Source organism: Somniosus microcephalus, chromosome 8 (assembly GCF_052327205.1).
Source record: "Somniosus microcephalus isolate GS21.2 chromosome 8, FLI_Smic_1.0, whole genome shotgun sequence".
NCBI classification, from domain to species: Eukaryota; Metazoa; Chordata; class Chondrichthyes; order Squaliformes; family Somniosidae; genus Somniosus; species Somniosus microcephalus.
This window is the reverse complement of record NC_140994.1, coordinates 153,690,780-153,718,363: the sequence shown is the minus strand read 5'-3', so window position 1 is coordinate 153,718,363 and position 27,584 is coordinate 153,690,780. Positions and strand designations below refer to the sequence as shown.

General features: G+C 46.2%; 1 protein-coding gene across 1 annotated transcript in view; it reads left to right on the top strand.

The window, feature by feature from the left end:
• The window catches only part of unc5a (unc-5 netrin receptor A), a 389,186-nt gene that overhangs the window by 78,766 nt on the left and 282,836 nt on the right, over positions 1-27,584 (top strand). Inside the window, exons 4-5 of the mRNA XM_085996169.1 lie at positions 1,215-1,318; positions 8,540-8,720. Coding sequence (XP_085852295.1) covers positions 1,215-1,318; positions 8,540-8,720 — 285 coding nt within the window. The remainder of the gene's footprint in view (positions 1-1,214; positions 1,319-8,539; positions 8,721-27,584) is intronic.

Here is a 27,584-nt window from a genome sequence, read left to right as displayed (position 1 = left end):
CAGTGAGAGATGTCACGGGGCTCAGAAGTGCATTCAAAGTAGGCTTCGTAAGTTGCTGCACTGCATCCTGTTGATAGTCCAGTAATGATGGGGCAGATATTAAATCCAGCAGAGGAGTGCCGATCAAGCAGATTGTACTGTCCTGGATGGTGACAATTTTCCTGAGTGTTAATCACACTCTTGACTTGTGCCTTTTAGATGGTTGAGAGGTTTTGAGTGATGAGGAGATGAGCCATTCATTGCAAAGTATACAGCCTCTGCCCTGCTCTTCTAGCCACGTTGTTGATATACCTGGTCCAGTTAAACTTCTGGTCAATGGTGACCACCGAGATGTTGATGATGAGGGACTCAACAATGATAAAGGTTGAAGATTAGAAGATGTGCTTGGACAATTTCTGTTATTAAGTCAAGAACAACCGTATCAGGATTGCCCATAAAACATATCACCACAATGTTGGTAAATTATTAGTGAGATGGCATGAGTTTAATACCGCAGCAATTTCAATGGTTAAATTATGAAATTTGTTTGTAAAGGTGCTTCTGTCTGATTGTGTTAATGTTGCATTTTATGTGTAATGTTTCAAATTATGTTTCATCGTAATTATGTTTCTCAGTCTAGTCCAAGGCCTTCAGTATAAATTTGATTTAGTCTTAAGGTTTTCCTGCCACTTTAATATTGTCTCCTGCCTCTTTTAATGTTGTAGAAGGTGTCAGCATTGTTGCATTTCCCTCCTCAGCACAGCTCCTTGGTAGGGAGGATCCTGCCAGGAACTCGCTCTGCATAAATAATCAGCCCAAACCAAAAAATAGGTCAGGGTCAGGGCAGAGTTGAGGCATTGGGCAGATGCCCTGTCTCATACCAAACCTTGGGTGGGAGATAATTCCGGGCCAAGTTCTTAAAATTGTAATTGAGATGGAGGAATGGAATATCAGTTTCAGCAGTTAAAGATTAAATGGAGCTCACTTAGATTTGACTGGAGACTCCTCGTCATTATCCTGATTTGATCTAAACAATAGACATCAGCAAGTATTTAAATCTCAGTATGTAAAAATGTTCAAATTTTTACCTTTGTCAGACTGAAAAGTTCAATTAAAGTGAAATGTCTTTTATAGGAAAAAAATTCCATGTGTTAAGTGCTAAATTTGTTTTTGAGACAACAGGTTTCATAACAGTGCAGATTTACTTAATTATAGTTCTTGTTTCTGATATGCAGATCTGCGGAAGAATTTTGAACAAGAACCATTAGGGAAAGAGGTTCCATTGGATCAAGAGGTTTTACTCCATTGTCGACCACCGGAGGGCATTCCATCAGCTAAAGTAAGTAACAGCACTGTTACACGACTCGACCAGAAGCCACCAGATAACTAAATAGAAACAAACTTGGGCTTTAGAATATGCCAAGTATTTTAAACTTTCACCCTAAATTATAGCTTAAACAATCGGTTCTTGGGACTCTTTTCAACATGGCTAGTTCATAGAAGGGTAAGAAGTAGTAATGAGTTTGAAACCATCTAACCGAAGAAAAGATGTGCTGCATTCTTGTTCCTACAATTGTTCCCTTACACTATTTGTACTCACAGCAGAAATTCACTGAATACAGATTATAGTATTTGTATGGGTATGCTGAAAAAAATGGGTTGTGTAACATAAATATAAATACTATTACATATAGAGACATTGGGCTAGATTTTCAGTTGCTTGCGCCAGCAGTTAGCGCCTTAAGAGAAGTGATTTCCGGGCGCTATGCGTGTAGCGCCCGGGCGCAGCGCAGTTTGCGCCCCGCCCCAAATTAAGTTGCCCGTTAGCGCCGGCGCAAAGTTTAGCGCCCGCCCGGATGCGCGCGCAGAAAATGACGTCACATCCTCGTGCAACGCCCTTTGGCCGCCCCGATTGCAAACTTCAGTCGGACCGCCCCATTGTGCGGCGGGCGGCCGGAGCGTTTGGAAAAAGGAACGCAACACAACCAGCGCGGGCCCCGGGGGGCGCTAATTAAAGGGAACGTCCTCTCCAGTATAAAGGCCATCCATTATTTCAGAAAACAGTCTTGTGCAACGCATTTCTGGAGACACAACAAGGAGGATAGCTAACTGGTTTCAAGCAGCAAGAGCCAGGTATTTTTGGACTCAGGCAACAGCGCTGCAAGTGGCCATTTGGAAATTAGAGTGTTTGCCAGGATTTGATGGGGGTTGCATGGGGTGCCAACGCGGAGCTGCAGCTCCATGTCCGTAGGGCTCGCAGACGTATTGTGAGAGGGGCAGCCCTGGCTAGAGGCAGAGGGGGCTACAGGCGTCGGCCACGTAGGCCTTACCCAGTCAGGCTATACCGCCAGCAGCGCTCCTACCTAAACATGAGTGCCGCGCGATGTGTTAAAAGGCTCCGATTCCGGAAGGGGGTGATTGCAGAGATCTGCCACCTGCTTCGCCGAGATCTGCGGCCAAAGCTCAGGTGCAGGACGTCTCTGTCGGTGGAAGTGAAGGTGACAGTGGCATTGAACTTCTATGCCACCGGCTCCTTCCAATACGCTGCTGGGGACATAGCAAACATCTCCCAGTACGGCGTGCATCGCTGCATCCGCCAGGTGACCGAAGCACTGTTCAGAAGGAGAAGCCAATTCATCTCCTTCCCCATGGCCCTGGAGAGCCAGCATCAGCGCGCATTGGGATTTTCCAGACTCGGGGAATTCCCCTTGGTGCAGGGCGCCATTGACTGTACGCATGTGGCTTTGCGGGCCCCTCTGGAGCATGGCGAGCAGTATCGCAACAGGAAGGGCTACCATTCTCTGAATGTGCAGCTGGTCTGTGACCACAAGCAGCGCATCATGGCAGTCAATGCCAGCTTCCCAGGCAGCAGCCACGATGCCTTTATCCTGCGGCAGAGTACTGTGCATGACATGTTCCAGGCACAGCCTCCCCCAAGAGGATGGCTACTCGGGGACAAAGGCTATCCTTTGTGCACCTGGCTCATGACCCCGCTCCGCGCGCCCAGGACCGCTGCTGAAGAGGCCTACAACGAGAGCCATCAAACCACCCGCAACATCATCGAGCTAACTATTGGGGTCCTCAAGCAGCGGTTCCGCTGCCTTGATCGCTCCGGAGGAGCTCTCCAGTATTCGCCGGACCGGGTCTCCCAATTTGTGGTGGTTTGCTGCATGCTACACAACCTGGCTATCCGCAGGACTCAGGCACTGCCACCTGACGTTGGACCAGCACCTCAGGAGGAGGAGCAGGAGGAGCATGAGGAGGAGGAGGAGGAGGAGGAGGAGGAGCAGGAGTACGTTCCCAGGAGGGAGCGACCAGGGCCAAGGGCCGCACGACGCCACCTTATTACACGGTACTTCTAAGCCCCCTGTCAGGGAATGGCCAGGGGCCATGAGGGAAGATGAATGCAGCCGCTCCGCAAGCCCTCAGCCGGCGAAGCCAACAAACACTAAGAAGAACAACCATGGAGACTGCATGAATAAAGATAATTTTTTATTAAACAAAAATGAAAAGCCCTTCCCACATGAATCCCCAAAAACAATAAACGGGCCCCACAAAAAGCCCAACAAACGACTCACTCCCACAAACTGGGGAGGAGCCACTCCACCTTTATTGAAACCGGGCCTCAACGTCGGCCTAACGCAAAAAAAAAGCCCTCCAAAAGCACAACCATGGGCAAAATAAAGATGGCCACCGCCATATTAAAGGAAAGCTGGCCACACCCTCTACTGAGTGGCCCGCGAGGGCGAGACCTTGCCCAGCATTTTGCCTCCCCTGCCCTGCCTGCTGCTCCTTCGCAAGCTCTGCCCAGTGGCTGCTGCGAGGCTGGGGGAAGGCGCCTGAGGCTCAGATGCCCTTCCGCCAGATGCCACTGGGGGGCGGCCTACACGGCGTTTGGGCCTCGAGGGGCCGTCTCCTGAGTGGCGCGCCTGAGCCTGGCCACCATCAGCTGCAGCCGCTTGCCCTTGACGCCCCAGAGGGGGAATGGCGGCGACGGATGGTGCAATGTGGGCCAGCTGGCGTCTGGGATGCGCTGGCTGGTGCTGTGGCGCGGTGGCACTCGGCCGGGCCCGCACTGCAGGATCCGCAGCAATCAGCCGACGGCCGGCTTGCTGGGATGGTCCAGCGCGGCGCCTGCCCTGGCGATGCCTGCCTGAGACAGCGCGTGTGGCAGCAGTGAGTGGCCCTCTGGTCCTGGTGTGCGCGCGCATCACATCCGCCAGGGTCTTGACGGCATCAGTTAGCATGCGGCCAGTCGCGGCAGTTGCTGCCCCGAACTCGCGCACACTGGTCGCCAGCGACTCGATGGCCTCAGGCATGCGCCCCACCACGCTCATGAGCTCCGTGTGGCGCCGGTCCGAGTCGTCGGCCATCTGATCGAGCTTCCGCACCTCCTCCGAAGTGAAGGTGTCCGGACTGGAGTCGCGACTCTCCCGCTGGGGAGGAGGGGGCCGAACTAGGGGACCCTTGCCGCGTTGGTGACGGCGAGTTTGCCGAGCAGCAGCACTCCCCTCTGATCCTTCCCCCCTTTGGGGGGAAGGCCGCGGGCCACGCGCACGGCTGCTGGGTGGCTGGACGCCACTGGTCCCAGAAGCTGCATTGCCCTGCGACAGTTCCTCCAGGCACTCGTCCAGTGAGGAGGTGTCGAGCATTTCCTCCTCTCCTGCGGGACGTGACTGTTCCCCCGAAGGTCCGGCTTGCTCCTCCTCCTCCTCCTGGTTGGAGGTGCTGTCACTGGCAGCCTCAGGGTCCTGGTCGTCACCAGCTGAAAGCAGGAATGCACAAGAGTAGCTTCAGAGTGAGGAGACGGCGTCAGCGAGGGAGTTAGGACTGGTGGGATTCAGCGCATTGGTGGGACAGTGGCAAAGGAGATAGCTCGGATGGGCCAGTGCGACGCGAGAGGGCCAAAAGGCGAGGTCCTTACCATTGCCGGGCAGTGGAGGGTCGGATACACCGCACGCTGTGGGGACAATCACACGTGCTCCCATGAGCACACACACGCGCTCCTCCAGCCGAGTGAGCTTCTGCAGCTTGGCGCGGCCACCCCTGGCACGGGCCTGGCGATTAAACGCTACTTTAGCCTGCAAGAGAAAGGACGGGCTGTAAGGGCGCAGTGAAGCCCTGATGTAGTGTGCACTGCCTCCCATGGTGGAATAGCTTGGACAGAGTGAAGCCCTGATGTAGTGTGCACTGCCTCCCATGGTGGAATAGCTTGGCCAAAGTGTAGAGTGCCGAATGGCCATTTGATGCTCATGACTGTCCCAATGCTGCTGGCTGAGGGCTGGCCAAAAGGACTTTCAGGTCCCTTTGCCCATCATGTCAGGTGTACATGCAAGAATGAGGAGGAGACTGGAAAGGCTACTCACCCTCACAATCCTGGTCAGATCGTTGTACTTCTTACGGCATTGTGTGTGGGTCCTGGGGGCCTCGCCGGTGAATGTCACCCTCTGGGCGATCTGCTTCCAGGCTTTGGTGTAGTCGTGGTGGGTTGGATTCCTCCCACTGTCTGGAAACAAGATCTTGCGCCTCACCTCCAGAGCTGTGAGCATGATGTCCAGATCACCCTCTGAGAAGCGCAGGGCACGCTGACGGGCCTTCTCTGGCGTTGCCATGACTCCCTGGGGCTGAGCAGTAGTGTTGAGGCCTCTTTGCAAGGCTGCAGTGTGCAGGGCGTGGCAGCAGACTAATTCGTCCCTTCCCCCTTTAAGAGCTGGTCGGCACCACGGGGTCTGCTGTCAGTGCAAAAATGACCGCACCCGTGCTGCGCCCCGCCTGGGCGCTATCCCTCTGGACCGCCGGCTTAGCGCCTAAAGAGAGTAGTGGAACGCCTCTTTTAGCGCTCCACCAACCTCTTAGGGCGAAGCCACTGAATTCCCGGCAACGGGGCGCTACTTTGGGGCGGGCGCTAACTTCGGGCGGGCGCTAAAGCTAGCGCCCCAAAACTGCCTAAACTGAAAATCTAGCCCATTATATTAAAAAACAGACTTATTGCATGGGCATACTGATTTAAGGATGGTCAACATTTATGCTTATCTAAGATTTTTTTAAATTCGTTCATGGGATGTGGGTGCTGCTGGCAAAGCCAGCATTTATTGCCCATCCCTAGTTGCCCTTGAGAAGGTGGTGGTGAGCCGCCTTCTTGAACCGCTGCAGTCCATGTGGTGAAGGTACTCCCACAGTGCTGTTAGGGAGGGAGTTCCAGGATTTTGACCCAGCGACGATGAAGGAATGGCGATAAAGTTCCAAGTCAGGATGGTGTGTGACTTGGAGGGGATCGTGGAGATTACAATGACTATGAGGTAGAATTTCAATGGAGATCTCCCACTGTAGCGTTGGCAGAATCCCTGCAGAAACATCCATTGACACAGTTTCTCTAGGGTTTCCGTCAGTTCCAGGTTTATGGCGAGAGATCAGGAGACCCCAGATGGAAATTACAGGCGTATGTTTTCAATCACTTTCAAACCAAGTACTTGGGTCCTTTTGGTATGAGTTTTATATCTGTTTCTACATTACACATGGTTTACACTGACAATATCACAGTTTATAATCTAAGTAACATTTCCACATATGAATATAAATTAGTATCCTCTTCCTCTTTCGTAACCTATTTAAAAAAATGTGAGCTTACTGATTAAATGTTCTTCCTCCCTTACCCTCATGGGAATCATTATGCCATTAACTATCTATGGAGTACAGTTCTTCTTTTGTTACTTTTGTGCCACATATTAAAGCAAACTTGCTACCACTCTGATCCGATCTGCCAGATTAATACCCAGGTGGTGAAGGCAAAAATCTAGCCCATTTCCTGTAATAATGAGTTATGAAATTTAGAATTTCCTATCAATGCAGTGATTCTTACTTAAGCCCTAATTTTATCCCTGCCCTCCAGAGCATGGGTGGGGAGAGGCTTAAAATGGTGGCTAGATGGAACCTGCTGTGTTCCAGCAGCATTCCCACCCACCATAATTTCATCTCCTGGGTTTTCAGGAGCATGGAGGCCAACAGTCACATAAATAATGATAAGTCGGGATCCAATGGCATAATTTGGACCCCAAAGTAATGTTAAGTTTGAAATACGCAAACCACGCACAGTCTCTGAGCAACTTGATATCCCTTGCAAGTTATTTTTTTTCAAAATCCTTTTGTTGTACCTCTTGTTAGTTTCTTTATCATTTGGTTGCTTTTTCTAGCTCTCTCAATCCGCTGGGTTTCCGCTTTTCCTTGCATTTGTGTAAACTTTTTTTTACACTCCTTTTGACACTGTCTCTTAACTCAGTTGTTGACCATAGTTGCTTAACTACACAAGTGGAACCTTTTTGGGGGGGGAAATGTACTGGTTTTGTATAATACCAAATACTTCTTTGAACAGTTCCCACTGATGACCTGTAGCTTTATTCATTAACAGTTCAGCCCAGTGTACTGTGATCAACTCATTATTCATCCTTTTGAAATTTGCCTTACGTAAATTTAAACCTTGGTTTGTGACTCACCCTTCCCCTTTCAAACCTAATATAAAATTCAATCATATTGTGGCAAGATGTTAACTAATTCTGGCTTGTTACTCATCACTAAATCCAGTGTGGCCTGTTCTCTTATTGGTTCTAAAACATTGTTCTAGAAATCTGTCCTAAATACATTCTAGAAACACATTGCCTTGAGCTGCTCTGCTTCTCCCAGTCTATGTGAAAATTAAAATCTCCCATTATAACTACATTGTTTTTGCTGCATGCTTCCCTGATCTTAGTATTTTTGCGCCCCACACCCCACCATATAACTACTATCATGAAGTCTGCAGACAACTCCTACCAGAGTCTTGCATCCTTTTCTGATCCTTACCTCTGCCTATGGTGTTTCCAGTGCCTCACCACCATTACTGAAAGGGCTTCTCCCCCTCTGCCTCCTTAAATTTAGCGATAGTTCAACGGAAAACCCTGTTAACGTGCGGATATGAGGCAAATTTCCACAAATTATCATGGTGGAGCAGCAGAAGCCCCACAGAAATCCCCAGAAAATAGTTATATATTTGTCTAGATTACAAAATATTACATCTACGTGCACTTTGTGACTCTGACCCCGGAGTACTGCTGACTTCACAAATATTTGGGGTCAAAGTTGAAAATCCCCCAACATCTTTATTATCTTTATAAAGCCACATATCTCTTTTTGTGGGAGAGCCACTACTAGATATAAAAATACTTAATATTGTAAAATCTCATTATATATTATTATTAATAAAGAAAACTATTGTTGGTGACTTTTTTTAACAGTTTATAAGGGTAAATTTGGTGAGGTGTGTTCCTGGTGTAAAGCTTCACTCATAAAGAGCGCTGATCAGAGAATTGGCTCCCGAGGTCAACGCATCAATCCACGTGCTACCAATAATCCTATGGTTCAAATGAATCACTAGAAAACTGAAAATGCTCTCTATCAGGCATGCTCACTTCTATGCTGTTTCTCCAATCCATGAGCCTGTTGCATGAAACTTGGCACTGGGACTGCAGTTTTGTAAAATTTACCCTCTTTTTTTCTGCACCTAATTCTCAAAATTTGTATTTGGAAGGTGGAATGGTTGAAGAATGAAGAACTGATTGACCCAACTCAAGATCCTAACTTTTACATCACCATGGACCATAATTTGATCATCAAAGAGGCTCGACTATCTGACACAGCAAATTACACCTGTGTGGCAAAGAATATAGTAGCCAGACGTAGAAGTGCAACTGCAGCTATAACGACATATGGTAACAAGATTTTAAGTCTATGTTTATTGGTAATATAAAGTATGCATAGGTGTTTTTTTAAGATTGGAATTTTTAAAATTATAATTGTTTTTGAAACTAAGCATGTTTTACTATCAATTGTGAGGTTTATGAGTATCTCTAAACAGTACACATGAACAGAGCATACATTAAAAATGCAAAGGTACCATCATCACATCAGTTAGAAACGCCCCACTCCTTCTGGAGCATGCTTTATGCAATTGTGGTGCCCTTCAGTCATAACTGAACTATGTGACCATCTTTCAAAAAGCAAATATCCCAATACAAAAATTATTAAAATTAAACATCTAGAAATTATTTTTAAAATTCCTCAGAAATATCCTCCTACCATAAGGTCTTGACTTCTGCCAATATGCTGATCTCACTGTGCTCAACTGCTATATTATCTAATGACACAGCATATAAATATTTGGCAAATCCTCCTCTAATTTGAGCTGTTTTAATTGATAATGAGTGTTATGAATTCGAATCTGCCGTACATACCTTCTCTGGTTCAGTAATGTTAGTTGTTCCCATAAGCAATCTGAGGGGGCGATTTTGCCAGCCCTGGGGAGGTGGGTATGGAGGTGGGACTGCCGGGAAAATAACAGAATTTGGGGGCAAGTGCCCAAACCGTCTCCATGCCATCTTGCCAAGAGGCGGGTAGCCATCCCGCCCCGGGTCCCATCTCCTTGGAGGCGGGTAGGGATTAAAACCAATTAACTGCCTGTTAGCAGGTAGTTAACAGGCAGAAAAAAGGATTATCCCCTTTTTGCCCTCAAGTGTAGGCTTCCCGAAGGCTCCAAAACCCGCCAGGTCAGCGAGGCGAGTAGTGGGTCTGCGGGGGTCGGAGGGATGCAAAAGTGTGCTGTGGAGGTGAGTGATGGGTTCAAGTGTGGAGAGGTGAGCATCTGAGGTAAGTGCAAAGTGTTAGAAAAAGTGTACTTGCCTTTGTTTCTTCCTGCAGGCTTCAGTCGGTGTGTATGTAGAGAGTCTCGCACCTCCGCAATAGAGATGACAGATGGCCATTGCATTCTCCAATGCAACAACCATCTCATTTCTGCAAAAGAAAGAGGTTTGATGAGATCTTGAATTCAAGACCTCATCAAACTACAGAGAATGTCACTGTTTGACAGCTTCACAGAGCTGTCAAACGATGACAATTCGTCTGTCAAAAATTTTTGACAGATGAAACATCATACGTTGATGTTCTCTGCAACCAGCTTCCCCTTAATTGGCCTGCTAAGCCCGCTGGGCAGGCTTAACAAGGTCAATCAAGGGAAAATAGCGTGGGTTGGCCAGAAGTCAATGGAGGTGGGACTGAAACCTGACAAGTGGGAGTCCCGTTTCCAAAAGCTCCCCATTGGCAAAATCACCCCCTGAGTGTCTTTCTTATATGGCAGCTGACCCACACTGCTCTATGTATATATACTGTATGATAGCATAACTGAGTGTGTAACAATAGTACCCCCTTATGATATGAACGGGATATTTGTGTCTTTCGCATGTATACTGCTTTAATCCCTCCAAAGGTGAACCTAACAAATTCTTGGTGAGATAAGGCCTAATACAAATTGATAAACTGCTTTATTTCATAGTAAGGTGAACACACAGAATGACAGTTGTTATCAGACTCACTGGGGGTGATTTTCATTCAGAAGTCGGGAAGGAGACAGGACTGTTGCTTTCGAGGTTGTCGTCCTGCCTCCATCGAGATGCGGCCAATCCACGCGATTTTAACTTGATTGACCTTGTTGAGCCCACCCAGCGGGCTCAGCAGGCCAATTAAGGGCCACCTGGCAACAGGTGACATCACAGACTGAAATTTCATCTGTCAGTCTTACTTCTAACCTGAGTCCTTCTACACAGACTCAGTTAGAAATCTCACCAGCACAGAAAGTTGCAGGCTGTCACTTTTGGCAGATCGCAGCCATTCTGCTTTCTGTGCTGGTTAGATGATGGACTCCTGAAACCTAGAGGAAGGAAGGCTGTAAAGGTAAGTACAGGTAATTTAAACTTCTTTACACACTTTAGACATACCAAACACACTTACCTTTGCACTCATGCACCCATCACTCACCTGAACACCGACATCTCCACCCCTCCAAGTCCTTCAACCCGACGGCCCGACTCCTCTAACTTGGCGTGGTTTGGAGCCATCAGGAATCCCTCACTTCAAGCTTTAAAAAAGGAATTAGGCTAAAAACTGCCTGTTAACTACCTGTTAACAGGCAGTTCATTTGCACTAATCCCTTCCTGCCTCGGGGAGGTGGGTCCCAGTGCGGGGCAGGTACCCGCCTCCTTTGAAACTTACATGGAGGTGGGTTGGGGGCAGGATGGTGTTGGGACCCCTGAATTCTGGACTTTAACCCCCCGCACGCCTCCAATCCCGACTCCACGGGTCAATGAAAATCGACCCCACTTAGTTCAAACAGTACCTATCTTCACTTAATGATACAAATTACACAGCATCTCACACATCCCCCACATCAGTGGATCATCTTATTTGACTTAAAGATGGTGTGGAGATGCCGGAGTTGGACTGGGGTGGACAAATGTAAGAAGTCACACAACACCAGGTTATAGTCCAACAGCTTTATTTGAAATCACAAGCTTTCGGAGCGCTGCTCCTTCGTCAGGTGAAGTGGAGAGATGCATAAAAACACAGCTTATATAGTCAGAGAATAATGTCAGATGTTTACAGGTAATCTTTCTAACTGCAATTTATCACACCTCGGCAGAGAGATAATCACAGCAATCAAAGGTGTGAATGGTGTCCAAACAGGTCAGTCAGGAAAACATTACATCAAAGAACAATGAGGTGGGGTCACAAGGGGTCAAATGTTGCAGATGCTGGGGTCTGTATGAAAAACCAAAAAACAGACAAAAAACATTTTTTTTGCTGGAAATCACAGCAGGTCCGGCCGCATCTGTGTAGAGAGAACAAGCCAATGAAGACTCGAGTCTGGATGACCCTACGTCAGGTGGGGTTACATGTAGGGTCATCCAGACTCGAGTCGTCATTGGCTTGTTCTCTCCACACAGATGCAGCCGGACCTGCTGTGATTTCCAGCAAAAAAAATGTTTTTTGTCTGTTTTTTTGTTTTTCATACAGACCCCAGCATCTGCAACATTTGACCCCTTGTGACCCTACCTCATTGTTCTTTGATGTAATGTTTTCCTGACTGACCTGTTTGGACACCATTCACACCTTTGATTGCTGTGATTATCTCTCTGCCGAGGTGTGATAAATGGCAGTTAGAAAGATTGCCTGTAAACATCTGGCATTATTCTCTGACTATATAAGCTGTGTTTTTATGCATCTCTCCACTTCACCTGACGAAGGAGCAGCGCTCCGAAAGCTTGTGATTTCAAATAAAGCTGTTGGACTATAACCTGGTGTTGTGTGACTTCTTACATTTGACTTAAAGAAGATGACTTCTAACTGTTCCTCCAACATTTCTGACCTCTTTGTCTTGGTAAAAGCCACTACAGCTTTTTCCTTAAAAGACCTGACTGCTTGCGCATCCTTCCTGTTTTAAAAAGCTCGCTGCCAGGCAGTATGCCAGTGTTTTACTTACCTCCCTCTGTTTACAGCCAAAAAAGGTATCAAAGACTTTCTAATATAATGGGTGTGAGATGTTTTTCAGTTGCTCAGACAGCCTAGTGAATTGCTAATTACCGTCTATGGGGAAACAACACAAATATTGCTCAGGGAAATTCTAGCTACTAATCTTGTACCTCTAGGCCGGCATGTGAGTTTCCCCTGATGCTGCCAGGCAAACAGATGCAAACTCCCTTCTATGTCATTAAGATTATCATATTTATGTTAGATTATCATGAGGACACCAGTGATCAAAATGCTCCTATTCTTCAAACAAGCAATATGAATGCACACTAGATAGCCAAATGCACACGAGATGCAGAACATCACATAAGGAAAGTAAGCACATCAAACCAGACTGCCATGGAAAACAGATGAACATTAGATTTTTATGGATCTGACAGTCTCTGGATCACCAAGTGACAGGTTATAAAAACACTTTGAACTGTATTTACAAAAAAAGCACTTCTCTTTGTCCATCACTTGCCATGACTGTAGAAAAAAATAGCATTTTACAAGAGCAGAGGAATATTTTGTCTTTGTCCATATACGCAAACATTTTCCAAAAAGAAGGATCAACCTGAATTTGGTAAAAATCAAATTATAAACTGACACGAAGTGACTCAATACAGGCCACACAATTGGTTTCAAATATTATCCCTGTAGGAAACCTGTCAGATTCTGATGTCCACTCAGTGTTGCCTTCCAGAATCATGAGATAATAAAAAAGATAATATTTCCTTCTTCATCATCATTAATGCCTATGATATGGTCGGCACACTCGTTACCCAGTTTATAGCACACCCTAATGATTACATTGTTAAATACAATAATAATGAAGTAAGCAAATACAGCAAATTGTTAACTTTTATCTATTCTGCACTACTGTATTTTACGTGTAGATCAAACAAACGAAATCTCCATTTGGATCACACAATTTTATTTAAATCTTCATAAAATGCAATCACTTGGGGGGAATTATTTCTTCTGTGTACTGTATTTAACAATAATGAACATTCAAAAATGAAGGACAGGAAAAGACCGACAGGTCCACCAAACCTGTTCCATACTGTCATGGTGCAACCTATCATAGAATCATAGAATAGTACAGCACAGAGGAGGCCATTCGGCCCATCGGGTCTGCACCAGCTCTTTCGAAGAACAATCTAGTTAGTCCCACTCACCTGCTCTTTCCCCATATCCCTGCAATTTTTTCCTCAAGTATTTATCCAATTCCCTTTTGAAGACAACTATTGAATCTGTATCCACTGCCCTATCAGGCAGTGCGTTCCAAATCCTAACCACTCGTTGCATAAAAAAGTTTCTCCTCAGGCCACCTCTGGTTCTTTTGCCAATCACCTTTAATCTGTGCATTCTGGTTATCGACCCTTCAGCCATTGGAAACATTTTCTCTTTGTTTACTCTATCTAAACCCTTCATGATTTTCTATACATCTATCAAATCTTGCTTAACGTAAGCTCGAGAAACAGCACCTCATCTTTTGATTAGGCACTTTACAGGCTTCTGGACTCAACATTGAGTTCAACAATTTCAGATCATAACCACTGCTCCCATTTTTTCAGACAGCTGGTGCTGATTCTTCTATTCCCATTTACACCTCTTCCAGACCTATCCTTTGTTTCTTTACTTGTCCCATTAACATCTCCTTTCACCTTGCACCATCATCCCTTTTGTTATGTAATCTCTCCTGCCTTCCACCCTATCACAGTCCTTCCCTTTTGTTCTTTCCTCCCCTCCCCCTTTCCCTCTTCCCTACACTTGCTCAAAACCTATTACATCTGTAACATTTTCCAGTTCTGATGAATGGTCATTGACCTGAAACGTTAACACTGTTTCTCTCTCCACAGATGCTGCCTGACCAGCTGAATATTTCCAGCACTTTTCTGTTTTTATTTCAGATTTCCAGTATCTGCAGTATTTTGCTTTTGTATCAAATCTCCTCTTAGCCTTCTCTGCTCTAAGGAGGACAACCCCAGCTTCTCCAGTCTATCCACATAACTGTCATCTGTCGTCCCTGGAACCATTCTAGTAAATCTCTTCTGTATGCTGGTATGCTCCTCCTGCGGTATGTGGGAACTCAGGGACACTTCCTGTGTCCCTGACAACCAAGTGTGCAAGAAGTGTATCCAGCTGCAGCTACTGGCAGACCGCATTGCGGCGCTGGAGCTGCGATTGGATACATACTGGACCATTTGCGATACTGAGGATGTCGTGGATATCATGTTTAAACAGTTGGTCACACTGCAGGCAAAGGTTGCACAGGCAGAAAAGGAAAGGGCGACCAACAGGCAGAATAGTAGGTGCAGGCAGGTAGTGCAGGAGTCCCCTGTGGCCATCCCCCTCTCAAACAGATATACCACTTTGGATACTGATGCGGGGGGATGGCTTACCGGGGAAGGTAGCAGCAGCCAACTTCCTGGCACTAGGGGTGGCTCTGCTGCACAGGACGGGAGGAAAAAGAGTGGGAGAGCTATAGTGATAGGGGATTCTATTGTAAGGGGAATAGATGGGCGTTTCTGCGGCCGCAAACGAGACTCCAGGATGGTGTGTTGCCTCCCTGGTGCAAGGGTCAAGGATGTCTCAGAGCGGCTGCAGAACATTTTGGAAGGGGAGGGTGAACAGCCAGTTGTCGTGGTGCATATAGGTACCAACGATATAGGTAAAAACCGGGATGAGGTCCTAAAAGCTGAATACAGGGAGTTAGGAGATAAATTTAAAAAATAGGACCTTAAAGGTAGTAATCTCAGGATTGCTACCAGTGCCACGTGCTAGTCAGAGTCGAAATAGAAGGATATTTCAGATGAATATGTGGCTAGAGGAATGGTGCAAGGATTCAAATTCCTGGGACATTGGAACCGGTTCTGGGGGAGGTGGGACCAGTACAAAATGGACGGTTTGCACCTGGGCAGGGCCGGGACCGATGTCCTAGGGGGAGTGTTGCTAGTGCTCTGGGGGAGGGTTTAAACTAAAATGGCAGGGGGTTGGGATCCTGAGCGGGGAGACAGAGGAAAGGGAAACAAGGATAAAAGCAAAAGACAGGAAGGAGAAAAACAAAAGTGGCAGACAGAGAAATCAAGGGTTTAAATCAAACATGGCCACAGCAAATAATAATTCTAAAAGATCTAAGAGCGTTAAAAAAACAAGCCTGAAGGCTTTGTGTCTTAATGCGAGGAGCATTCGGAATAAGGTGGATGAATTAGCTGCGCAAATAGAGGTAAACGAATATGATATGATTGGGATTACAGAAACATGGCTCCAGGATGGCCAAGGCTGGGAACTCAACATCCAGGGGTATTCAATATTCAGGAAAGATAGGCAAAAAGGAAAAGGGGGTGGGGTAGCATTGCTGGTTAAAGAGGGGATTAACACAATTGTAAGGAAGGATATTAGCTCTGATGATGTGGAATCTGTATGGGTAGAACTGAGAAATACCAAGGGGCAGAAAACATTAGTGGGAGTGGTATATAGACCTCCAAACAGTAATGCCGAGGTCGGGGATGGCATTAAAAGGGAAATTAGAGAAGTGTGCAATAAGGGCACAGCAGTTATCATGGGTGATTTTAATCTACATATAGATTGGGCTAACCAAATTAGTAACAATACTGTGGAGGAGGAATTCCTGGAGTGTATACGGGATGGTTTCCTGGACCAATATGTTGAGGAACCAACTAGAGATCAGGCCATCTTAGAATGGGTATTATGTAATGAGAAAGGATTAATTAACAATCTTGTCGTGCGAGGCCCCTTGGGTCGGAGCGATCATACTATGATAGAATTCTTCATTAAGATGGAGAGTGAAGTCGTTGACTCAGAGAGTAGGGTCCTGAATTTAAATAAAGGAAACTACGATGGTATGAGGCGCGAGTTGGGTAGGATTGATTGGGGAATGTCACTCAAAGGGTTGACGGTGGAGAGGCAATGGCAAACATTCAAAGATCGCATGGATGAACTAGAGAATTTGTTCATCCCGGTTTGGCATGAAAATAAAACAAAAAAGGTGACTCAACCATGGCTAACAAGGGAAATTAGGGATAGCATAAGTACCCTAGGATGTAGATTATCAGGCCCTGGGGATTTATCAGCCTTCAATCCCATTTCCCTACAAATACTGATTTCTGTCAATTCCTCCCTTTCATTAGACCCTATGTTCCCCGACATCTCAGGGAGGTTATTTGTGTCCTCCTTTGTGAAGAAAGAACCAAAGTATGTATTTAATTGGGCTGAAAAAGCAGTAAACCTGAGGATTGGGAGCAGTTTAGGATTCAACAAAAGAGGACAAAGGGATTAATTAAGAGGGGGGAAATAGAGTATGAGGGTAAGCTTGCAGGGAACATGAAAACTGACTGTAAAAGCTTTTATAGATATGTGAAGAGGAAAAGATTGGTGAAGTCAAGCGTAGGTCCCTTGCAGTCAGAATCAGGGGAATTTATAATGGGGAACAAAGAAATGACAGACCTGCTAACTGACACCCAGTTTGGGTTCTGTCAGGGCCACTCAGCTCCTGACCTCATTACAGCCTTTGTCCAAACATGGACAAAAGAGCTGAACTCAAGAGTTGCGGTGAGAGTGACTGCCCTTGACATCAAGGAAGCATTTGATCGACTGTGGCATCAAGGAGCCCTAGCAAAACTGAAGTCAATGGGAATCAAGGGGAAAACTCTCCATTGGTTGGAATCATACCTAGCACAAAGGAAGTTGGCTGTGGTTGTTGGAGGTCATTCATCTCAATCACATGACATCACTGCAGGAGTTCCTCAGAGCAGTGTCCTAGGCCCAACCATTTTCAGCTGTTTCATCAGTGACCTTCCCTCCATCACAAGGTCAGAAGTGGGGATGTTCGCTGATGATTGCACACTGTTCAGCACCATTCGAGACTCGTCAGATACTGATGCAGTCTGTGTCCATATGCAGCAAGACCTGGACAACATTCAGACTTGGGTTGACAAGTGGCAAGTAACATTCGCACCACACAAGTGCCAGGCAATGACCATCTCCAACAAGCGAGACTCTAACCATCTCCCCTTGACATTCAATGGCATTACCATCGCTGAATCCCCCACTATCAACATCCTGGGGGTTACCATTGATCAGAAACTGAACTGGACCAGCCATATAAATACTGTGGCTACAAGAGCAGGCCAGAGGCTGGGAATTCTGCGGCGAGTGTCTCACCTCCTGACTCCCCAAAGCCTTTCCACCATCTACAAGGCACAAGTCAGGAGTGTGATGGAATACTCTCCACTTGCCTGGATGAGTGCAGCTACAACAACACTCAAGAAGCTCGACACCATTCAGGATAAAGCAGCCTGCTTGATTGGCACTCCATCCACCACCGGCGCACTGTGGCTGCAGTGTGTACCATCTACAACTTGCACTGCAGCAACTCGCCAAAGCTCCTTCAAGAGCACCTTCCAAACCCGCGACCTCTACCACTTAGAAGGACAAGGGCAGCAGATGCATGGGAACATCACCACCTACAAGTTCCCCTCCAAGCCACACACCATCCTGACTTGGACCGGTATCGCCGTTCCTTCACTGTCGCTGGGCCAAAATCCTGGAACTCCCTTCCTAACAGCATTGTGGGTGTACCTACGCCATATTGACTGCAGCGGTTCAAGAAGGCGGCTCACCACCATCTTCGCAAGGGCAATTAGGGATGGGCACTAAATGTAGGCCTAGCCAGCGACGCCCACATCCCATCAATGAATAATTAAAAAAAAAAATTAAATACATACTTTGGTTCTGTCTTCACAAAGGAGGACACAAATAACCTCCCAGAGATGTCGGGGAACATAGGGTCTAATGAAAGGGAGGAACTGATAGAACTCAGTATTTGTAGGGAAATGGTGTTAGAGAAATTGACGGGATTGAAGGCTGATAAATCCCCAGGGCCTGATAATCTACAGCCTAGGGTACTTAAGGAAGTGGCCCTAGAAATAGTAGATGCATTGCTGGTCATCTTCCAAAATTCGATAGACTCTGGAACAGTACCCATGGATTGGTGGGTAGCTAATGGTACCCCACTGTTCAAAAAAGGTGGTAGAGAGAAAACGGGGAATTACAGACCGGTAAGCCTGACATCGGTAGTGGGGAAAATGCTAGAGTCCATTATAAAAGATGTAATAGCAGAACACAGTGACAAGATCGGACAAAGTCAACATGGATTTACAAAAGGTAAATCGTGCTTGACTAATCTACTGGAATTATTTGAGGATGTAACTGGTAAAATAGATAAGGGAGAACCTGTGGATGTGGTGTATTTGGACTTTCAAAAGGCTTTCGATAAGGTCCCACATAAGAGATTAGCGTGTAAAGTTAAGGCACATGGGATTGGGGGCAATGTATTGACTTGGATAGAGAACTGGTTGGCAGACAGAAAGCAAAGAGTTGGAATAAACTGCTCTTTTTCCGAATGGCAGGCAGTGACTAGTGGGGTACCGCAGGGATCGGTCCTTGGACCCCAGCTATTCACAATATATATTAATGATCTGGACGAGGGAACTAGATGTAATATCTCCAAGTTTGCAGATGACACAAAGCTGGTTGGGCGTGTGTACTGTGAGGAGGATGCCGAGAAACTCCAGTATGATTTGGACAGGTTGGGTAATTGGGCAGAAGCATGGCAGATGCAATATAACGTGGATAAATGCGTGGTTATCCACTTTGGTGTCAAAAACAAGAAGGCAGATTATTATCTGAATGGCAATAGATTGGGAGAAGGGGAAGTGCAACGAGACCTGGGCGTCCTTGTGCACCAGTCGCTGAAGGTAAGCATGCAGGTGCAGCAGGCGGTTAAGAAGGCAAATGGTATGTTGGCCTTCGTAGCAAGAGGGTTTGAGTACAGGAACAAGGATACCTTGCTGCAGTTGCACAGGGCCTTGGTGAGACCACATCTTGAGTATTGTGTGCAGTTTTGGTCGCCTTATCTGAGGAAGGATGTTCTTGCCGTGGAAGGAGTGCAGCGAAGATTCACCAGGCTGACACCTGGGATGGCAGGAATGACATATGAGGAGAGATTGGGTTGATTGGGCTTGTACTCGCTGGAGTTTAGAAGAATGAGAGGGGATCTCATTGAAACTTATAAAATTCTAACGGGACTAGACAGACTAGATACAGGAAGGATGTTCCCGATGGTCGGGGAGTCCAGAACCAGGGATCACAGTCTAAGGATAAGGGTTAAGCCATTTAGGACAGAGATGAGGAGGAATTTCTTCACCCAGAGAGTTGTGAACCTGTGGAATTCTCTTCCACAGAAGGCAGTTGAGGCCAATCATTAAATATATTCAAGAAGGAGTTGGATATATTTCTTAAGGCTAAAGGGATCAAGGGATATGGGAGAAAGCAGGGACAGGGTACTGAATTTGGATGATCAGCCATGATCGCATTGAATGGCGGAGCAGGCTCGAGGGGCCGAATGGCCTACTCCTGCTCCTATCTTCTATGTTTTTATGTATCCTCTCCAAAGCCTTCATGTCCTTCCTAAAGTGTGGTGCCCAGAATTGGACACAATACTGCAGCTGGGGCCAAACTTGAATTTTACATCAGTTTAGCATAACGTCCGGGCTTTTGTACTCTTTGCCTCTATTTATAAAGCCCAGGATCCCATATACTTTATTAACTGCTTTGTTAACCTGTCCTGCCAATTTCATAGATTTGTGCACAAGCACCCCCAGATCTCTCTCTTCTTGCACCCCCTTTAAAATTGTACCATTTAGCATGTATTGTCTCTCCTCATTCTTCCTACCAAAATGTATCACGTCACACTTTTCTACATTGAATTTCATCTGCCACACGTCCACCCATTCCACCAGCCTGTCTATGTCCTCTTGAAATCTATTACTATCTTCCTCACTGTTTACTACTGTTCCAAGTTTCGTGTCATCTGCAAATTTCAAAATTGTGCCCTGTACCCCCCAAGTGCAAGTCATTAATGTATATCAGACATAGCAGTGTTTCTAGTAATGAACCTTGGTGAACTCCACAATATACCACCCTCCAATCCAAAAAACAGCCATTCACCACAACTCTGTTTTCTATCCCTTAGCCAATTTTGTATCAATGCTGCTACTGCCCCTTTTATCCCATGGGCTTCAATTTTGCTAACAAGTCTAATATGTGGTACTTTATCAAATGCCTTTTGAAAATCCATATACACAAGATCAACTGCACTGCCCTCATCTACACTCTCTGTTACCTCATCAAAATACTCAATCAAGTTAGTCAAACACAAGTTGCCCTTAACAAACCCGTGCTGGCTCTCCTTCATTAGTCCATGCTTGTCCAAGTGGCTGTTAATTTTCTCCCGGATTATTGTTTCTAAAAGCTTCCCCACCACTGACGTTAAACTCACTGGCCTGTAATTGCCAGGTTTATTCTTCTTCCCCTTTTTTTGACCAAGGGTGTAACATTTGCAATTCTCCAGTCCTTTGGCACCACCCCTGTATCTAAGGAGGATTGGAAGATTGTGGCCAGCGCCTCCGCAATTTCTACCTTTCCTTCCCTTCGCAACCTAGAATGCATCCCATCCAGAGCGGGTGACTTACATACTTTAATCCAGTATCCTGGAAACCTGCTCATATTCCATAGCTTTGGCAAAGTCCTCTTCCTTGGTAAACACCGATGTAAAGTACTCATTTAATACCTCAGCTATGCCTTCTGCCTCCACCAATAGATCTCCATTTAGGTCCCTAATCGGGCCCACCACTCCTCTGACAACCCTTTTAGTGTTAATATGCCTGTAGAAGACCTTTGGATTCCCTTTTATGTTAGCTACCAATTATTCTCATACTGTCTCTTATGTATAATATGACCCTCATCCGTGCCCTAACTCCCCCCCCCACTCCCCCCAACCCCTGCAAACAACCAGCCATGCAATCTCCTGGGAGAGGTAACAAAATAAAGAGAAAAAAACAATTTAGGAAAAAGACTATTGGAAATTCCTCTCCTACCCCCAAAGTAGCTCTGACATTTAACCTAGTTTTATGGTTGAGTAAGATATATTCATGTCCCCTGCTCCTCTATAACCTATCTAACCCAAATAGCCTATCCACATGGACTGAATGTAATCTTTTAATTATTGTAAGACCTCAATCAAATTTCCTCAAAGTCTAGGCTCTTCTAGAAAGCCCTAGTTCTCGAAGTCTGTTGCGATAACTAAGAGCCTTTAAATTAGGGGTCAACCTTGTGGCCTTCCTCTGAACCTTTTCCATGTAAAGGGACCAAAGCTGGACACAGTATTCCAAATGAGGCAAACTAAGATTTTATACAGAGACAATATAGTATTTTTTATTTCGTATTTAATCGTACTAGCAATATATCCTAGCACTCTATTTGTTTTTGCAATAGTCATGTGGCACTGATTGTGGATCTTAAGAGATTCATGTACTATAACACCTAGACCTTTCTCCTGCTCAATAGCATTAAGCTCACAACACATGCTTGCCATTGCATAACATCACATTTATTCATATTAAATGGCATCTGCCAGATCTGGGCTCATTCCTCCATCCCATCTAAATCTGCCTGTAATCCGTTTTTCTCATCTAAGATCCTAACACAAGAACATATTTTTGTATCATCTGCAAACTTGCACACTGCTCCCCCAATGCCTTCATCCTAGTCATTAATATAGATGCTGAAGACCAACAGCCCTAACACTGATCCCTGCGGGACTCGAGTAACTGGGCCCCACACAGAAACACTACCATTAATAACAATCCTCTGTTTACAAGAATGCAACCAATTCCTTATCCAACCCAAAATCTGCTCTCTAGTCCCATAGGACACAATCTTATTATGTAGCATATTATGTGGCACTTTATCAAACGCTTTTAGAAAATCAAGATACACAGTGTTAACCTGGTGACATATCCAACCTGGTAACTTCAAAAAATTCGACCAGGTTAGTGAGACAAGACCTTTTTTTTTACAGAAGCCATGTTAAGACTCAAATAATGCCTTTTTTGTCAATGTAATTGTACAATGGTCCCTTCACAAACTTGTCTAAGACTAAAGTCAGGCTTATGGGCCTGTAATTTGCCAGTTCAGACTTATTGGCCTGAATATTCATCTAAAGGTGGCTTCCAAGCGGGGGGTTGCTGGGGGATGGAATTGCTTGGGTGAAACCTGGAAGTCATCTTAGCGGGTTGAAATCTGCGATCGCAACTCAATTGAAGCAATTCATTTTGACTTCTGGGTTCCACGTCTCCAAGCTGCGCAACGAGCGTGATTCGCACCCGCATGACACGATCTCAGCTCTATTTACAATGACAATGCACAGATGGCAATTGGAGGTGTTCATGATGGATGGTGCACCTAGAGCAAGGGCAGCACCCAGTTTCAATGACACATCACTGCAATTACTGCTGGGTGCAGTTAGGAACAGGAGGGACATCCTTTTCCCCAGCAATGGGAGGAAGAAACCTACGACTCTCAACACGCAGGCATGGTTGGAGGTAGCTGAGGAGGTGAGTAGCAGGAGCGTTGTGCCCAGGTCTTGGATGTAATGCAGGAAGCGGTTTAAAGACCTAACCAGGTGGGGAAAGTGAGTACTTTTGCTGAATCAACTACATCCTGTGGTCTAAGCCCCAGCACCCTATCACACATTCTTGCCAAGCGTTCTCTATCACATCACTCCTTATGTCCACTCAACTGTCAGCAGCACCCTGCCTTCACTTTCTATGCACTTCATCACCTCCCCATTTATCCATCCACTGTTGTCACTCACCCCAATCCTTATGCAGTGTGATGCATCTGTCTCATAGTCACCCTCACCGAATGCACTGCATCCGTTGGGTGAACATCTGACCTTCAGTTACTCACAGGTCTGTTTCTTTGCCCCATCTAGGAGAAGTAAGCTCAAAATGCAAGGGAGAGGGAGAGGACTGGAGGTGGCCCACCACAAAAGGTCCAGCCCACAGATACAGAGGAAGAGGCCTAGAGATAAGTGGCACATCTGCGTCCCTCTCAGTTGGAAATGGAGAGACAGGGCACTCACAAATAGCTGGTGACGGAATTATAAATAGTTCTGACACACATATGCTGACTTTATTTCATCAAAGACTAAACTATGAGAAGACTGAGTATGGTGATTGTCAAAATTGTAATTTTGGCACAATTAAATCATATCCCTTGCTTTTGTCTTCAAGGGTCTTCATGCATACAGCAAGTGTCACAGGACGTTCAGGAGGATGATTCCTTAGAGGACCTCATTCCTTCTGAGGGTGCACTGTCACAGGACCTACAGCCATGCACCAGTTCAAATACTCGCACTTCAGTGGGTCCAGTTAGACAGTTGGGTTTTCACCTAATGATTCACAATTCACAAGTGAGCACAAGCAGACTCTGATGACAGGGATAGCTATGGAGAGTTCTCTCCAAGCTTTGCTCAGCTGGACACAGTTGCTGAACCCCGGGGGGTTATTCTTGAGAATGAGAATGCTAGAGGTGCATCAGCAACTTAGCCAGGTACTGACAGCCGTACCATGCACACTCTCCACAATAGTGGAGAGGATGGAGGAGTCCAACTCGATTGTTAGTGGATTTGTGGTGCAGGGAATTGTGAGAAAGTCTGCCATGGAGATTTAAGCATGGCTCTCAATTGAGTCCATGCAAGCCATGACCAAGGCTGTGCAGGAGATGTCTGCCATCTTAAACAGGATGACAGCTATCATATCCATGGCCTTTCTGATTTCCAACATACTGGTCTGCAGCAGAGTGGTAGGAGTGATGTGGTGCTGGCCTAGGAGAGAGATGATGGCAAAAGGGGACATGGAAGTGGGGACTGCACTCAAAGCGCTCCCACTTCCCACCTGTTAACCCCACATCAGCCAGTACCCGACATGCTGCACTGTCTCCCGTGGGCCGAGTCTGCCCCTGCACAGGTGCTGGAGGGGCGCTGCGGGCTCCAAAACCCAAAGAGCATAGGCCAAAAGCATTTCAGCAGTAAGGGGAGGGATCTGAGCAGCCTGCCGCTGCCTCTGCTGAAGCCACACAGGATGGACCATGTAGAAGTGGTAGGAAGTGCAAGTTCAAGAAATTGAAATTTACCAAGGATATACACATGGGTGTTTGATAAAATGTTATGTTGTTAAGTTGCCTTCTTTTATATTGCCACATAAAATTGATTGATTAGCATCCCTTCTATATCTTGCCCATTATTGCATCCTGAGTGCCAACTCGCCTTTTCCCTTGTTTCATGGTGGATGTCAATATGTGACTGGGTATGCAATGGGTGGATGAGTGGTTGAAAGACTGTTTAGTGCAAAGGGAGGGGGAGTGGTCCTGGTGGTGGGAGCGAACCACAGGATTTAACTTCTATGTTTTACACTTGGTGAACCTTCGCAATATTAGGGCATCCCAGGTAGCAATGTAAGTGGCTGGTCTGGTGATATGTGCCCCATCTTCATGCTCCTCCTCCTCCTCCTCCTCCTCCATCAGGGCCGGCATTCACCTCTTTTTGAGATCCCGTATTCCAGCCAGGACTATATTCACATCCAATTTTATACTTTCAGCTTTAGTATCAATCTTATGAGTTAGTATTGGTAACACAGCAATGTCTTCTGTAGTGAGGCCTGATGCAAAGTATTCATTTAGAACCTCTGTTGAATCTGGCCTGAGAAATCCTTCAATGGCCCTTGTACTGGCCGCGCTAGACGTGCTCCTATCTAGTTATCCAGAAAGTTAAACACTTATTCAAAATAATTCTTCGTGAAGCCATTTGCTGTTTGAAGCCTTTACTTGAACAAATTTGTGAAACTGTAAACAAAGATAAAGTATGTTTTGTACATAAACTGAGTACTATACATTCGATATTACATAAGATATAACATATTTACAACAGTAGAATAGATTAATTGTATAACTAACTAACATTTGGACTAACTTCTGTAACTATCAAATATTAACCTTTTATAAACATATTATTGTCAAAATACTACTCTGACAACGTTGTTATTATGCTAACAAACAAAGATATTCACAGATATTGCACTTGGCCTAACGTATGAAATCAGATTACATTGGATTGTGAATCCCTTATGGAATCCTCCATTACTGCCAGGTTCTTCCTGGAATTCTACTTCCTGGGATTCTACTTCCTGGGTTACACAGGAAGAAAGGTACAAAGGTCAAATGACCTCTCACAGGAAGAAAGGAACAAAGGTCAAATGTCCTCTCACAGGAAGAAAGGAACAAAGGTCAAATGACCTCACACAGGAAGAAAGGAACAAAGGTCAAATGACCTCTGTTTCATACAACACACTGCTAACACAATAACCACCACCAGAGGGTGCTACTGCATGTAAAAATGTCCAGAATGTCACTGCAATACAATAGCCAACACCAGAGGGTGCTATCTGCATGTAAAATGTCCATAATGTCCAGAACACTCCCCGTCTGGGGTCATTAATGACTCCACATAGTCCGAACTCTACTTGTCACTGGAGTCCTCTGGCGACAAAAGAAGGACCACCTCGGAGACGGTCCGTCGGTGTCGATGATAGGATGCAGCTTCCGTGGACTGCTATGAGGGGGTAGGTTGCGTTCTGCTATGCACAGTTCCAATCTGGGCATGGTGAGGTCTGGCAGGGGCGCTAACTTGCCTCTATCAAACACGAAGCCGATTTTGCTTTGTCCTTCTTGAGTCCTTCAGATAAGCCACGCTTGCAATGGCCTTAGCGGATGCGTCTGCAAAGACACAAAGCTCTTTGAATTGGGCATTTGAGGGAGAGAAGGATGTATAGGAGTGAGGTATTCGGATCTCCTGTAAGTCTTGGAGTGAGTCTCTCCATCTGTCCCACTCTGCTTCCACTTCTTCAGGGAGAGGTGAATCCCACTCTTCAGTGCGTGTGGAGAGTTCCCTGAGGAGCAGCCTGCCTTGTATGGTGACAGGGGCTAAGAAGCCGAGAGGGTCGTATAGGCTGTTGACTGTAGAGAGCACTCCTCTACGTGTGAAGGGTTTCTTGACGTCTAAGACTTGGAACGTGAACGCGTCTGTTGCTATGTTCCACGACACCCCTAGGCTACGCTGTAAGGGGAGGTCATCAGTGAAGAGGTCTAGGTCTTTGATGTCCTTAGCATGATCTTCAGGGGGGAATGCCTCCATCACTGCTGGTCTGTTAGAGGCTATCTTATGCAGCCTGAGGTTGGATAGTGCAAGCAGTTCCTGGGCTCGTCCGAGGGTACTGATGGCCTCTGCTTCGGTCGGGAATGACTTCAGTGCGTCGTCGACATAGAACTCTCGTCCGATGAACCCTCTCACATCACTGCCAAAGTCATCGTCTTCTTCCTTGGCAGCCCTCCTTAGTCCGTATATGGCGACAGCAGGGGATGGGCTATTCCCAAAGACATGGACACGCATTCTGTAGTCCACAATGTCTCTATTGGGGTCATTGTCCCAATACCACAGGAAGCGGAGGAAGTCTCTGTGGTCTTCTCTCACCACGAAGCAATGAAACATGTGTTGGATATCGGCAGTGATGGCGACGGGCTCTTTCCTGAATCTCATGAGCACTCCCAAGAGGCTGCTGTTAAGATCAGGCCCTGTGAGGAGTACGTCATTGAGAGAGACTCCCTGATATGGTGCACTGGAGTCAAACACCACGCGGATCTGTTCCGGCTTTTTGGGGTGATAGACTCCGAAGGAAGGGAGGTACCAACACTCTTGGCCTTCCTGGAGTGGAGGAGCTATCTCTGCATGATCGTTGACAAGCATTTTCTTGACAAATTCTAGGAAGTGTGCTTTCATCTTTTCAGATTCCTGGCGACATACTACAGGGTACACATTAACGAGGCATATCTTGGAGCATGCTCTTGTGCTCACTCCTTCTCCACACACCTTGGTGCACCTGGATGGAATCTCCAGACCAGCAGCTCCCTCTCTCTCCCCGCCGTGCTCTGAAGCGGGAGGAGGCGTCTCTGACTTCCAAGGAGCTGGGCCTGGGTGTAGTGCTGAAACGTGCCGATCACTTTCACATTCAGTGCATTTTGCATCTACCTTGCAGTTCTTGGCGAGATAGCTCGTGGACGAGCAGCACTTGAAACATATAGGGTTCTCTTTGAGATATTGTTAACGATCTTCCAGGGACATCTCCCTGAAGCCTCTGCACTTCTTTAAAGGATGGGGCTTGTTGTGGATAGGGCATTGTTTGCTCATATCCTCAAGTTTCTTCTGAATCTTTGTGTGCTCAGTTGAGGACACTTGCATTTTGTGGACAGATATT